This window comes from Muntiacus reevesi, chromosome 6 (assembly GCF_963930625.1).
Source record: "Muntiacus reevesi chromosome 6, mMunRee1.1, whole genome shotgun sequence".
Classification (NCBI taxonomy): domain Eukaryota; kingdom Metazoa; phylum Chordata; class Mammalia; order Artiodactyla; family Cervidae; genus Muntiacus; species Muntiacus reevesi.
In genome coordinates this window covers 97048397-97062800 of record NC_089254.1, presented here as the reverse complement: position 1 = coordinate 97062800, position 14404 = coordinate 97048397, and the positions used below count along the sequence as shown (strand labels likewise).

Sequence of the window (14404 nt, the reverse complement as noted above, 5' to 3'; positions counted from 1 at the left end):
CACAGAAGAAGTGTGACCAATGCATTTGTGGGCCTGTCTGCTTTCGCGTGGAGGGGGAATGGATTCTTTGACTGTGGAAACTGCGTGACTGCATTTTGTAGTCGCCATCTGTGCTGTGGCTTTTTTTTTTTTTTTTATCACTGGCACTGTATCAGTCTGGCCAAAAAAAGAAAGTATTTTTTTATTTTTATTTTTTTATTTTTTCCATTTATTTTTATTAGCTGGAGGCTAATTACTTTACAATATTGTAGTGGGTTTTGCCATACATTTACATGAATCAGCCATGGATTTACATGTGTTCCCCATCCCGATTTCCCAAACTTTTTTTTTTTTTAAACTTTAGTCATTTCAGCAGTTTGTTTTGTTTTGTTTCTTTGGCCATGCTGGGTGGCACCAGAATCTTAGTTCTCCAACCAGGAATTGAACCCACGGCCCCTGCAGTGGAAGCTCAAAGCCCTAACCACTAGACTGCCAGGGAATTCCTATTTCAGTACAGTTCAAAGAATGCATTTCCAGATATGTTATAAAGCAAGTGTGTTTTGTAGCCAGACAAGCATGTAACTGAAGCCAAGTATTACATCTTATGTATCATTTCTTTTTTCTCAGGTTTCAGCATAGAGGTTTAGGACACCTCTATGCAAATTTTAAAAAGTGCCCATTCCTCAAGGAAATCTGGGTAAGTGGATGTGAATAACCTGAACTACACTCGAAGAGCTTTCTAGATCCCAGAGGGCAGCAGCCTCCACCCCACACTAGCTTTCGCGCTCATACGCACTCCAGGCCCCAGGCCCCTGCCTTGGGTTCCCAAACTCTCTGTGTTCCTCTCCCCAGGACCATTCAGAGTCAGGTGGGGAGCAGGGAGGACCTCGCGTGGCGGTGTCAGGCAGTAGGTAGGGAGTGGACCAGTGAGGGAAGTGGGCTCGAGGACCTAGTTGTGGCCAGAACACTGTGTGCATGCTCTCCTGAGTGTGTGCACAGCCTGCGTGCAGTGTGGGTTTATTAGAGGGCTTTTCTAGAAGGGGGCCTCCCGCCACCCCAGGACTGACGGGAGAGCCCTCAACTCCTGCATTCCCCACCCCTGGCTTCCCCCAGCTTTCTCACAGTAAGTCTGGCTGCGATGCTGCTTTCATGCTGTGCACAATTTGTGTGTGACCCTGGGGCTGGCATCTGTCACCTCCAGGCTGCATCTTCTGAGGCAGCATCTCCACCCTCTTGACCTGTTCTTGGGCAGGTAGTGTGTGGTGTGGAGAGGAGAGTCATCCTGGGCCATGAAGAGGTGCAGAAAGGCAGCCTGGGCCTTCCTTATTCCTTCTTTAGGTTCACCACAAAATTGTCCCCTAGGGTGACTCACTCCATGTGCCCACAGCTTGAAGGTCCATAGGAAACCATCCTGCCTATCTGTTCACATTCAAAGCTTCATTGCAAACCCTGGGCAAACAGACTCCCCTTGATTTCAATTTGAAGCTGCTCATTTTTCAAAAAGCCATACTCTTTGTATTAGTCTGCTGTGGTTGCTCTAACAAAGTACTGCAAACAGGGTGGCTGAGACCGATAGGGATGTACTGCTTCACTGTTCTGGAGGCTGAACACCTGAGATGGTGAAAGGAGGGAGGCTTCGGATATTCAGGTGTGCTCCATCAGAGGCTGTAGGCCTGGGATGACTGTCGATGGACAGAGGAGGAGTTGGGGCATTCTGTATGATTGGCCAGGGGGCAGATATTTGGCTTCCTGTGCTTGATCCTAAACTATCTGAAGCTGTCCATTATTAACCAAACCCTGTCTGTCTGAGCCAATTGCTGTGGAGGTGGTTTGATTTCCTGGATTAGTTGCTGAGGCTGGTGGGTTGGCTTCCTGGACTGGTTGCTGCAGATTGTGGGCTAAAGTTCTGTTCTTATATATGATCTGGCCCTAGTCCATTTGTATGTTGAATCTCTCATCACAGAATCAACTTTTGGGCTAGGTCTGCTAGGTATTTGTTTCCACAAATGACTTAATTGTGTGTAGTTATAAACTTGCGAAAACAGTAATTTTAAAATTTCCCAACCTTGAAACCTCAAATTTCCCCAAGAGCCTCTTTCTTTGTCTTCATAGCTCTCTCGCTTCACTCTGGTGGTTTGCACAGGCCAACCTCCTGGGTCTCCTCTGATGCACTAACTCATCAGATGTTGAGTTTTTGCTGTGCACCCAGCTCTGGGCCAGTGGAAGGAATCAGAGGTGGAAGACATAGTTTCTGCCTTCAGAGAGACCAGTGAGAGAGGCAGGCAGATAGACACTGTCATCCACAGTGCTCAGTTGTCCAAGATAAACAGAGCGGGACACTAAGGTGGTGAGGACAGGTGTTAACAGGAACTACTGCAATAGAGAACAGAGTCTAGGATAAAACTGCACAGACGTGACTGGGTGTTTTACAGGGAAATGAGGGAGCAGGGGTGGGTGAGGGGGCCTCAGTAGAGTCAGGGAATTGCGAAATTACAGAGTGGGTGAGTGTGAATGCTGATAAGGTCAGCTCTGCTTGCTCTCTGGCAGTCATTGAAACCAGGCTTCTGTCCTCCCCCCACAGAGACCGGAGGAAGAGGGAGACAAAGGCCCTGTCCTTCCTGATGATTAAATTTTAAAGGAATGGCTTTCAGGTCTTGAGGTGTAGGAGATACAGATAGATGAATGGATGGATGGATAGACAGCATCAATATAGAGACATCTCGACAGAGACATTGATCTCGATAGAGACATCTCGAAGGGACAGAGGAAGAATTCACAACTAAGCTCTTTCTAGTAAATGCTCTAAGTATGGTCAGGGCCTCTTGTCAGGCACTGGCTGGAAGAAACAGCAAGTTCTTCTGGCAGCCTTGAGCTTTCTCAGACAGGCACTTTAAAGGGGGCTAGGGCCATCCTAGGGATGCAGTTCTTGAGCTGTTAGAAACTGGGTTAGTGTTTGTTCAAGTCTTTAATATGGGGGGATGGGTTGGATGAAGTTATTTATGTTGAGAGTCTGTAGATTGTATAGACCAAGTTGAGGCCTAGTGGAGAAGAAGGCTCAAAGGAGTTTGGTCAAGGGGAGAGTGTGTGTGTGTTTCATTTTTATTTTATTTTTGACTGTGCTGGGCCTTCGTTGCTGCATGCAGGTTTTCTCTAATTGTGGAGAGCTACTCTTCATTGCAGTGTGTGGGCTTTTCATTGCAGGGTTTCTCTGGTTGCAGAGCACGGGCTTTGGAGTGCGTGTGAGCTCAGTAGTTGCAGTTCGAGGGCTTAGTTGCCCCGAGTCATGTGGAATCTTACTGGGGCAGGCATCGAACCTATGTCCCCTGTGCTGGCAGGTGGCCTCTTTTGGTATATGTTTAATTTATTTATTTTTAATTGGAGGGTATCTGCTTTAATTGTTGTGTTGGTTTCTGCCATACATCAACATGAATCAGCCATAGATATACATATGTCCCCTCCCTCTTGAACCTCCATCCCACTCCTCTAGGTTGTCACAGAGCACTGGGTTGAGCTCCCTGCATCATACAGAAAATTCCCACTGACTATCTCTTTTACATATTGTAGTGTATATGTTTCAATGCTACTCTCTCAATCTGTCCGACACCCCCAGTGTGACCACAAGTCTGTTCTCTGTGTCTTTTTGTCTCTCTATTGCTGCCCTACAGAAAGATTAGTACCATTTTTCTAGATTCCATATATATGCATTAATATATGATATTTGTTCTTCTCTTTGTGACTTACTTTCTGTATAACAGGCTCTAGGCTCATTCACCTCACTAGAGTTGACTCAAATTCATTTCTTTTTATGGCTGAGTAATATTCCATGGTGTATATGTACCACAACTTCTTTATCCATTCATCTGTTGATGGACATCTAGGTTGCTTCCATGTCCTGGCTATTATAAACAGTGCTGCGATGAACATTGGGGTACATGTGTCTCTTTCAGATCTGGATTCCTCAGTGTGTATGCCCAGAAGTGGGATTGCTGGGTCATATGGCAGTTTTATTCCTAGTTTTTAAAGAAATCTCCATACCGTTCTTCATAGTGGCTGTACCAATTTGTATTCCCACCAACAGTGTGGGAAGGTTCCCTTTTTTCCACACCCTTAAGGGGTGAGAAAGTCTTTGTCACAGTGCTGCGCTGGAGTTGAGCACAGGCCACTGAGGCAGGGTGTACACGTGTGCATGCATGTGTGTGTGTATGTGTGTGTGTGTCCAAAGAGGAGAGGATAACTTGACTTGGAAGACCAATCCCAATAAACCAAATGAATCCAATCAGGAGAGAGGGAAGGGAGGGAAGAGCAAGGGCAAGTCCAGGTTTATGGGACCTAAAATGTATGTAATTAGAGTGCCCTCTTCTAAAAAAAAAAAAGATACAAAATAAGAAATACAAAACTAGATAGAAGGTCTTGGAGAGGGGCAAACAAGAAAGAGGACCAGAAATTAAAGCTGCTCTTATTGTTGCTCAGTTGCTAAATTGTGTCCAACTCTTTGTGACCCCATGAACTGCAGCACACCAGGCTTTCCTGTCCTTCACTATCTCCTGCAGTTTGCTCAAACTCATGCTCATTGAGTTGGTGATGCCATCCAACCATCTCATCCTCTGTCGCCCCCTTCTCCTCTTGCCCTCCATCTTTCCCAGCATCAGGGTCTTTTCCAATGAGTCGGCTCTTCATATCAGGTGGCCAAAGCATTGGAGCTTCAGCTTCAGCATCAAGTTTGATTTCCTTTAGGATGGACTGGTTTGATTTCCTTGCTATCCAAGGGACTCTCAAAAGTCTTCTCCAGCACTACAGTTCAAAAGTATCAGTTTTTTGGTGCTCAGCCTTCATTATGGTCCAACTCTCACATCTGCCCATGACTACTGGAAAAACCATAGCTTTAACTAGACAGACCTTTGTCAGCAAAATGACATCTCTGCTTTTTAATAGGCTGTCTAGGCCTGTCATAGCTTTTCTTCGAAGGAGCAAACATCTTTTAATTTTGTGGCTGCAGTCACTGTCCACAGTGATTTTGGAGCCCAAGAAAAGAAACTCTGTTACTGTTTCCACTTTTCCCCCATATATTTGCCATGAAGTGATGGGACCAGATGCCATGATCTTAATTTTTTGAATGTTGAGTTTTAAGCCAGCTTTTTCACTCCCTCTTTCACTCTCATCAAGAGGCTCTTTAGTACCTCTCTTCTTTCTGTCATTAGAGTGGTGTTATCTGCATATCTGAGGTTGTTGATATTTCTCCTGGCAATCTTGATTACAGCCTGGCATTTCACATGATGCACTCTACATATGAGTTAAATTAGCAGGGTGACAAAGCTTCTCTTGGTTCATGGCAAATCTGCCTCTTGGGAAGGGTATGTTTCAGACTGTGTGAACAACAAGAGTGAAGGCTTGGAGGATAGAGAGAGAGCTGAAAGAATTCATAACTGGGTATGTGTGAAGGATACAAAAGATAAAAAACTAGAGAAGATCCTATGGGTCATGTAGAAATATGGTGTTTACTCTGTCAGATGTGGGTAGTCACTGGAGGATTTTAGGCAGGTGAAAGTGACTCAATTCCTTATTCACGGGTTAGACAGATCACTCTGGAAAGAAGTGCAAAGGATGGACTGAGTCAGGTAAGGCTGGTTGTAGACCCAGGGAGAGGTTGTCTGCCCGGCCTTCCTGCCATAAACTGACAGACCCATGAATGTCACTGTATGTCCATGTGTGACTTCAACACAGAAGTCAGGACTCTGACAGAAAGAAACGTTCTTCATCAAAAACATTTTTAGACTGTTCTTTCTCTAAGTTTAAAAATATGCATTCATGTATTTTTGTGGAAAAGAGGCCCGAGTTACCCTAAGACTTGTTTTTTTATTAATCTTGCATGGCATAATATTTCATTTTAAATAGAAAAATCATATATTTGGTTTATTTGTCCTTGGGTATCATGCATCTAAAAAGGAATAGATTTAAAAAGTCAGATAATTGTGCTACACCTTAATGTTTAAAGATTCTATTTTTGCATAGGACATTGATATAGAAATGCCCCAAACTGGATATGCCCTGTGTTACATAGTCTGTAGTGGTGCTGAGGACCACATTGATCCCTGAGGGCAAAGTTTTTTAAATGAAAAGTACATCTACCGTGAGGCAGATCCTGCTGCTTATCACAGGAGACTCTTAGGTGGACGTCAAGCCTCGGTTTTCCCTCTCAGGTGTTCCTTTTTAATTTCCTGACAAGTCTTTGCTTTGCTAGAATAAAGACATTCCATGTTGAGGGTAGATCTGAGAGTTAGCATCTGGGTCACATAACCATCAGATGATATAACCATCTTTCTTTCTAGTCTCAAAGAAAAGAGTGATTGTTTGGATCTGATCTAACTTTGCTTTTGTGAAAGAAAAGCAAGTCACAGAATGCCTGAATTTCACTGTGACAGTGGCAGCAACTGCATGTAATTCTTTTCAGTGTAGTCTAAGAGTCTACTCGTTGTCTCAGACGCCAACTGGTGCTCTGACTCTCCCCTCGTTAAAGCAGCAAATGCAATCTGGCCACCAAGGTCCACACATGCATAAAAGAGATGAGAGCCCCGCTGCTCTGGTTGCAAGGAAGAGCCTCACACCCACTCACTTACATGCAGAACCTCAAATAGCTTCCTGAGCTTTTGTAACCTGGTTTGCGTACACGTGTTCGATCCAGTTCTTACATTTTCCAATTAGAAGGCTGATGCTCAGCAAGGCAGCGTGAGTCACTTCTGTTCACGTTTGCCAGAAATAAATCTTAATCTACCTTCTTTCTTTTTTCTTTTTGAGACCGTGCTTTTTCACTATTGCACACTGATTTATTTCAAAAATATTTGCAGATATTAAAGCAAAGTTGGTTTCACACTGAATCTTTTCATCTTGAAAAAATTAAACCATCATGTATGGTGAAAACTGCTTGAATTTCTAAAAGGGTGAAGTACCACCCAGGTGTACATCCATGATGTAGCTCAGGCTTTTATATATACTTGTGTCCATATCATCAACACTCTGGAATAATAAATCCATCCTGTTTTACTGATTAAACAACTAATATTCTAAAATGATCTGGCTCTTCAGAAGAGAGCAAACTGTGCTGGGTGATCCCTTCAGTTCAGGGAAATTTATTCAGACTTTCTGAAAGAGCAGTAGGGTGGCTTTGAATCATTTGCCACCTCTAGAAAATATTTCTTCCCATTTTGGAGGCCTCTCACTTTTCCTTTTTGTATTATGATTATTTAGAGTTTATCCAATCTAAACACATATTCACTGTCAAAGGGCAAACATGTGTTCTTAAAGAGTTACTGTCTTTCTTCTGATGACCCCACCCGTCTCTCCTCCTGACTCCCGCTGGAAGAGTTCACAGTGATGCTGACATCTGGGCCCTAACTGATTGTCCCTAAGTTGGCCAGAGTCAAGTGGCTCCTCCAGAGGTCAGTTTTGTCAACCAGCTCCAGAAAAACGGAGGTTCTGGATGCAGAGCGACGATCAGAAAATTTGTCTAGGCCAGGAATTCATTCATTTGTTCGTTCGTTCATTCATTCATTGGATAAACATTAAGAAGAGCTTTTTATACCCCCAGAGCATGAGGAAGTACAAGCCGATTGTGACGAGGCCTGTTGTTCACAGTGACTGTGCTCAGGGCACTACACAAGAGCCCGAAGACCACCAGCTCCTGGTCCCCGGAAGACAAGCCCAGGAGCCAGCAGGCAGCGCAGGCATTAGAGCTGGGCTCTGAGGAATGGCTCTCGTTCTGGAGGTGGAGGTGGAAGGCAGCCACCCCTGCGGAGGGAATGGCAGCAAAGAAGTGGAAGACGTCAGGATGAGGGGAGAGACGAGATGGGGGCGGGGAGATCCCGAAGGCAGTGAGAACAAAGTGAAGTATTTCTGACATAGCGATGGGCTTGGGTAATGGGGGACAGACCTAGACTGCCGGCAGGGAGAATGGGCAGGCTGGACATGAGGAGGCGTCAAAGGAAGAACAAGAGCCCCGGAAGCATCGGATGTGGGACTGAGGAAGCTGCCAAGGTGGCTCTCACATTTTGAAATGCCCTTGACTGAAATAAGGGACAAAACACAACAACCACTTGTTTTTGGTGAGAAGGTTCTGAGTTTTGTTTTGAATGGGGTGACTATGAGACTGAAGTTTATGTTTCTCATGTACCACATACTTGGAACGCAAAAGAAAGTGATGCTCAAAATACAAGCAATTCCCCACTCCCCACACAAAAACACAAGCAAAGGAGTCAATCAGGGAGATGTCAGGTTATAAAAGACCCAAGTACATTTTGAAATTAGGTGTGTTGGCAGCACTGGTCTTGTCTTTCTTGGATTCCTGTCTCCTCCTTTCCTTTTTAAAAGTAACTGAAGGTTATAAGGGTAACAAGACTTTGGGGCTTTAGTGGTCGTCAGTGGTTAGGATGCTGAGCTTTCCCTGCCAAGGCCCGGGTTTGATCCCTGGTCAGGGAACTAAGATTCCACCAGTCACCCAGTACGGCCAAAAACTAAAACAAACCCCCAAAACTCCAAACAAACAAAAAGGGGTGAATGGACTTTGAAATATTGGAAACCACATCAGCGCTCTCCCCTCCTGCTATTACCCACAGCTTGGTGATTGACATTCTTGGCACTAGGATGCTAAGTCTCAGGCTTGCAAGTCCTTGGGCTCATCTGGAGTGAGCTTCATCAGCTTGTCCACACAGAGCAGAATGAGGGTGAGAAACAAGAGACTCCAACCAACAGCTGCCGCGATCCAGCCGTATTCATCTACTCCCATGTGGCAGCACCGGGCTGCTTGTGGGCAGAAGTCAACGTCTGGGGGAGAGAGGGCAAGAAGGACAGGGTCACCCCAGCCTCCCTTCACCCCAGGCTATTCTCTGATATTCATAACATCAAGACCAGTAATAACAGGATAGCCCCATTTACTAAGGCACGCCCTGCCCTGTGCGAAGAGCTCTACACATGTTCCCTTATTTATTCCTCACGAAGTGGATAGGCACAGTTATTCCTCCTGTTTGACGTGTAGGAACTGAAGCTGTCACCTGCCCAGGGTCACGGGATGGCAGAACTAGAACTCAAACCCATGTTTGTAGGAGTCCAAAGCCACGTTTGAAGCCTCTACATATTGCTGCCTGTTACTCTCCTTTGTTATGCCCAGAAGTAAACACAAGTGGTCATTCAATGGGGGCAGAGTCAAGGAGCCAAACATAGAATACAGCAAACTTCCTATTAATTAGACACGCACCACGGCGGTTGTTTTATGAAGCACTAGGCTTCTTACCACCGCAAGTCTTCAAGTGGAAGGTGAACAGAAAGATGCAACAGGTACCAGAATGAAGCTACCGCCTCGGGCAGGAAGTGGACTGGCTGATGTTTAGGATGTTTCCACTCCCAAACTTCTATAAGCATTTGAAGTCAGGGGGTCTTTGACTGTTGTCCTGAGGATGGGCCATTAAAGCCGTCTGTACCAAAGAGTGTGAGCTCACATGGGGACCATGGCCAAGAGAGCTTTGTAGACGTGCCTGGCAGACAGTCCTGGGGCCGTGAACAAACCACACTGAGGCGTGAGAGGGCCAGGCAGGCGCTCAGCCACTCAATGCCAGTGAACAGAAAGCGAGGAGGCTTAAGTGTCCCTCCCTGTTCCGAGATGAGCCCTGGGCTAGGGCAATTGCCAGGAGAAGCTTACTGGGGCACTGCTCCAGGGTCTCAAGATTCTCTGGATGGTGCACGGTCAAGGTCGAGTTGCCGCCGCCGCTTGCTTCTGGAAGAAAAGACAAATGATAGTCTCAGGCAGTAGGAAAAGCCATTCTCAGGCATAGAGTTGGCAGTCTTTGTTGTGAATCAGTAGTGAGTATTATGACAGTATTATAGAAGTTCCAGTAGAGGTAACGTATAGATTTCCTGCAGCAAAGTTCTGTTATAGCCTGAACTTTGTCTCCTAAATTTGGTAGTGATTTGTTATGGAAATAGGGCTTTAAAGAGGCAATTAAGGTTAAATGGTTAAATTAGTCCAGTGTGACTGGTGTCCTTGTAAGAAGAGGAGGAGACTCTGGGGATGGGAACTCATAGAGAAAAGACAACACGAGGACCCCCGTGCAGAATGGGACGATCTGCAAGCTGAGGAGAGAGGCCTCAGGAGTAAACACACCTGGTGACTCCAGGAGCCTCCTGATCTGTGAGAAAAGAGGCTTCTGTGGTTTCAGCCTCCCAGGCTGTGGTATTTTGTTGGGCAGCAAACTCACACACTCCTCTTTTCCTACCACTTCCTATTCCCATTGAGATGCTTTATCTTTATATCTCATCACCCTTCTGTCACCAAGGGCCTCTGTTTAAGCTGGTTTCTATGCAGGTAAGTACATCTAAGAAGTGTTTTGTTTTGTTTTCTTCTAGCATATATTAACACAGTCACTTAAAAATCTGCCATGTCTTTTCATAACTAGCTTCAATTTCCTTCCAAAGCTTGAACTAAAAAACATCAAAATCTGACCTTGATTCTTTATTTCTGATAATTATGCTGTTAGTACTCAGAAAAAGGGTGTGAAAAACGTCAACACCCTACAAGCAAGTTGAGAGGTTTCTAGCATATACAGCACTTAGAATTATACAGCCCTTGATTAATAAACAAGGCACTCAATGATAAAAAAAAAAAAAAAAAAAAACACTTTAGCAGACAATATCAGAGTTGGGGAGTGGGGAGGGATTACAGAGATGAACATAAGGACCCCCAAGGGAGAGAAACCATGGGCCGTGTTCCTTACCATCAGTGAGAATAAGAAAGTAGGCAGTCTGGGTCCACTCTGTCCAACATGGTGACCACAAACCAGAGTGGCTGTTTTCGTTTATTGAAATTAAATGAAAACTTCAGCTACTTGGTCATACTAGCCACTTGCCAAGTGCTCAATCCTGTGGCTAGTGGCTACCATGTTAGAAAGATAGCACAAATATGGAAACTTTCCACAATCAAAAAAGTTCTGTTAGAAACAAACTCACAGACTTAGAGAACAAACTCCTGGTTTCTAGGGGGCAAGGATGTGGGGGAAGGGATAGTTAGGGAGTTTGGGATTGACATGTACACACTGCTATATTTAAAATGGATAACCAACAAGGACCTATTGTGTAGCACAGGGAACTCTGCTCAATGTTCTGTGGCAGCCTGGATGGGAAGGGAGTTTGGGGGAGAATGGATACATGTATACATATGGCCTAGTTCCTTTGCTGTGCCCCTAAAACTATTACAACATCATTAATCAGCTATACTGCAATATAAAATAAAAAGTTTTAAAAAAGTTCTGTTAGACAATGCTGACCTAGGTTAGAGCAAGACCAAGAGAGCATTTGAAAGAATCTTTCTGGAAATTGTATGACTGCTAAATCTGCTTCTTTGGCAATGACAGAAAAAAAGTTTGGAAACTCTCTAGGCCCCACTGACTCTAGGTTAGCATGTCCTTCAAAGGTGCTTGCTGTCACATAGCAGAATAACTTAGGAAGAAACTTCTTGATTAACCAAAGCCATGAAATTTCTGCTCAGACTAATTTTACACCACCCCCTCCCCAGCACTCCAGTGTCCTGCTGAAGGATAGTAACTACCTTGATGCAATCTGATTGCTACTGTAAATTATTTACAGCTAAATGCCTCAGAGCTTGGTTTTTATTTGCTTTGGAAAAATTGATTCCTCCATGTTTTAATTTCCCTTGTTACCCAAATAACTTCCTTGACCCTGACTTTCATCTCCCCTCTACCTTAGTAGGAAAGTGGTCCTGGTCCAGAACTGGTGTGTGGAAAAAAATCAAGTTAATGAAACACTAGTAGTAGGTTAACCCATATGAAATTGCCATTTCTATAGGTCCAGAATTATTCAATATCAGACATTTTATATGATTCAAGTTGAATAACCTAGTATAAATTCTGAAGAATTGAAACATCACCCACCTCCCTCATAAGCAAAGCCAGCCAGGAACTGGTCCCATTTGGAGTCACTTCCAAAGTAAAGGCTACTGGAAGGATCCAACCATTCATGGCAATGAAACTGGTCAAGTGTTTGAGGCCTCCTCCTAAGCAAGGCACCTCCAGGGTAAACAGAAAACACTCTTACTTAGAGAGGGGTAATATTGGAAAAGTTAAAGGAACATGCTAACCTTTGTTGAGTGTTTGAAATGAAGTGAAAGTGTTAGTCATTCAGTCGTGTCTGACTCTTTTTGACCCCGTGGACTGTAGCCCACCAGGCTCCTCTGTCTGTGGAATTCTTCAGGCAAGAATACTGGAGAGGGTTGCCATTCCCTCCTCCAGGGGATCTTCCCGAACCAGGGATCGAACCTGGGTCTCCTGCATTGCAGGCAGATTCTTTACTGTCTGAATCACCAGGGAAGCCCCATTGGAGTGTTTACCACGTGCTATTTCATTCAAAGTTCTTTATGTGCAGTTACCCTATTTCATCTTTACAACAACCCTGTATGATTACATGCATACATCTTTACAACAACCCTGCACTATGATTTATCTCCACATTAGATATGAGGAAACTGAAGCCCAGGGAGCATAAAGAATTTGCTCGAGATCACACAACTAGCCAGTTGTGGAAGCCGAAGTTGAGTTGAGGCTCAAAGGCTTGAGAGCTCACCCTCTGAACCTCCCGAGGAGAGACCGTGAGGAGAGAGATGGATACTGCCTGGCATGGGGGATAGTGAGGGTTGGCTTTGAGAGAGAGAGAATCTGTCAGGGAGCAGGGCAGGCTGTTCTGAGGAGCCAGGTCAAAGCCAGAGGCAAAAGTCAGGACCACGAGAATGGGAGCAAGGTCCCTGATGTGCAGAGCACCAGTCTGGGAGGACATTTCCTAACACCCCCCCCTCGACCTCCCTGAGAAAGTGGGGTGATAATCCAACATCTCCTGAGCCGGGTGAGATGGGAGAAGTTTTAACAGCAGACGGCAGCCTCGTGTGTTGAGGTTTGGCGAAAGTTCCAAAGGATGCCCAGGGTCAAGGGACAGACGGAGGTCCTTAGGTGAGAAGAGGTTATGAGAGGAAGGATGACAGCCACAAAATACAGAATTGCAACACAATTACCCTGAGCAGGCGCCGCTGAGACACAGCGGCCCAGAGATGCCGTTGTAGGTGCATCCCCCATTTCTGAAGGGAGGGACTCCTGGTGGCTCCCGTCTTGGCTGACTCTGGTCTCAGGTAAACCCCCTTCCCACCCTACCCTCTCCAGCCTAATCCTTCAGATGAGAAAGCCCTGTTTCCTCTTTCCTTTGAGCAGGACCAACCCGAGCCAAGGAATCCTCCTCCTGCCTCCTTTTCTCCCCCACCCTCCCTCCCTTTTCCCAGCCTGGCGAGAATAAAGCCCACGGTTCTACCTGCCAAGTAAACGGGGTGGAAGGAGAGGAAGGCCAGGCTGAGGACCAGGGAGGCCCAGGGTGCCAGGTGGAGGCGCTTCATGCCGAGGAGAGAGGTTTGTGTGTGCACTGTCCCTGCAGAGGCGAGCTGAGGACCGCCTGCCATGCGCCCCGTGTGTGTCTCGTCCTGCTGGAGCTTGAAAACAACGCTGGCAGAGGTGAATTTCTGCTCTGTGTTTGGGGGAGAGGGAGGGGGTGGAGCAAAGGGAGCTTGGGCTGTCACACCTGGCTCTCACCTCTCCAGGAGGAAAGCTGAGCTGTGTTGGCTGGGGGAGGAAGAGACGGTGAATTTTGCGGTTCTTACTTAGCTTCCATTTTGTCCCTGCTGAGAAAAAAGAGGACAGGGGAGGCAATCTGGGCCCTGGTGGTTCCTTGAAGATGAGTTTGCTGTCTCTTTCACTTGCAGGCTTAAGTGTTATATTCCCTAGTCCATCCTGTCCAGTATTTTCTGAGCCCCTATCCTCTTGCTAGGGGCTTCCCTGGTGGCTCAGACGGTAAAAAATCTGCCTGCAATGGGGGAGACCCGGGTTTGATCCCTGGGTCAGGAAGATCCCCTGGAGAAGGGAATGGCAACCCATTCCAGTATTCTTGCCTGGAGAATGCCTATGGCCAGAGGAGCTGGGCGGGCTACAGCCCATGAAGTCACAAAGAGTCAGACATGACTAAGCAACTATAACACACACACACACACACACACACACACTCTCTCTTGCTAAAGTCTGGAAATACGTGCCTTCCACTTTGCTTCTCAGCAGCAGTGGGCATCACCTGCTGCCGCATGAGGAAGATAGCATTTGGGTTGGGTCTTGACGGACGGTTAGGGTTTTGACAGGCAAAGAGGAGAAGGGGGCCTCATAGGCAGAAGGGATGGGTAAACAAAGGCCCGGAGGTAAGAGATGCTCAGAAGTCCACTGTGGCCAAGAGGCAGAGGGTCCCTTGTGTCAGGCTCTGGGGCTGAATTGTCAAGAGACCAAAGGGAAGTTTTGTGAAGATTTTGAACTGAGTAGTCATTTGATTGAGGGGGCTTCCTAGGTGG

At 45.9% G+C, this 14404-nt stretch overlaps 2 protein-coding genes across 3 annotated transcripts in view; one reads left to right on the top strand and one right to left on the bottom strand.

Annotated features, from left to right (window-relative positions):
• Positions 1-1098: 1098 nt before the first annotated feature.
• On the bottom strand, positions 1099-13538 carry TMEM213 (transmembrane protein 213). Of its 2 annotated transcripts, none has more exons than XM_065939165.1 (3): positions 13330-13538; positions 9665-9739; positions 1099-8793 (listed from the first exon to the last, which is right to left on the bottom strand). In XM_065939165.1, the coding sequence occupies exons 1-3, from the start codon at positions 13472-13474 to the stop codon at positions 8624-8626; spliced, it is 390 nt and encodes a 129-aa protein (XP_065795237.1). In that variant the 5' UTR covers positions 13475-13538; the 3' UTR covers positions 1099-8623. The 2 variants fall into 2 exon arrangements, with proteins under 2 accessions (XP_065795237.1, XP_065795239.1); XM_065939167.1 differs by having other exon boundaries at positions 1100-8793; positions 9665-9736.
• The window catches only part of ATP6V0A4 (ATPase H+ transporting V0 subunit a4), a 66639-nt gene continuing 65704 nt past the window's right edge, over positions 13470-14404 (top strand). The window contains exon 1 of the mRNA XM_065939150.1: positions 13470-13526. The gene's annotated coding sequence lies outside the window, so the exon portion shown is untranslated. The remainder of the gene's footprint in view (positions 13527-14404) is intronic.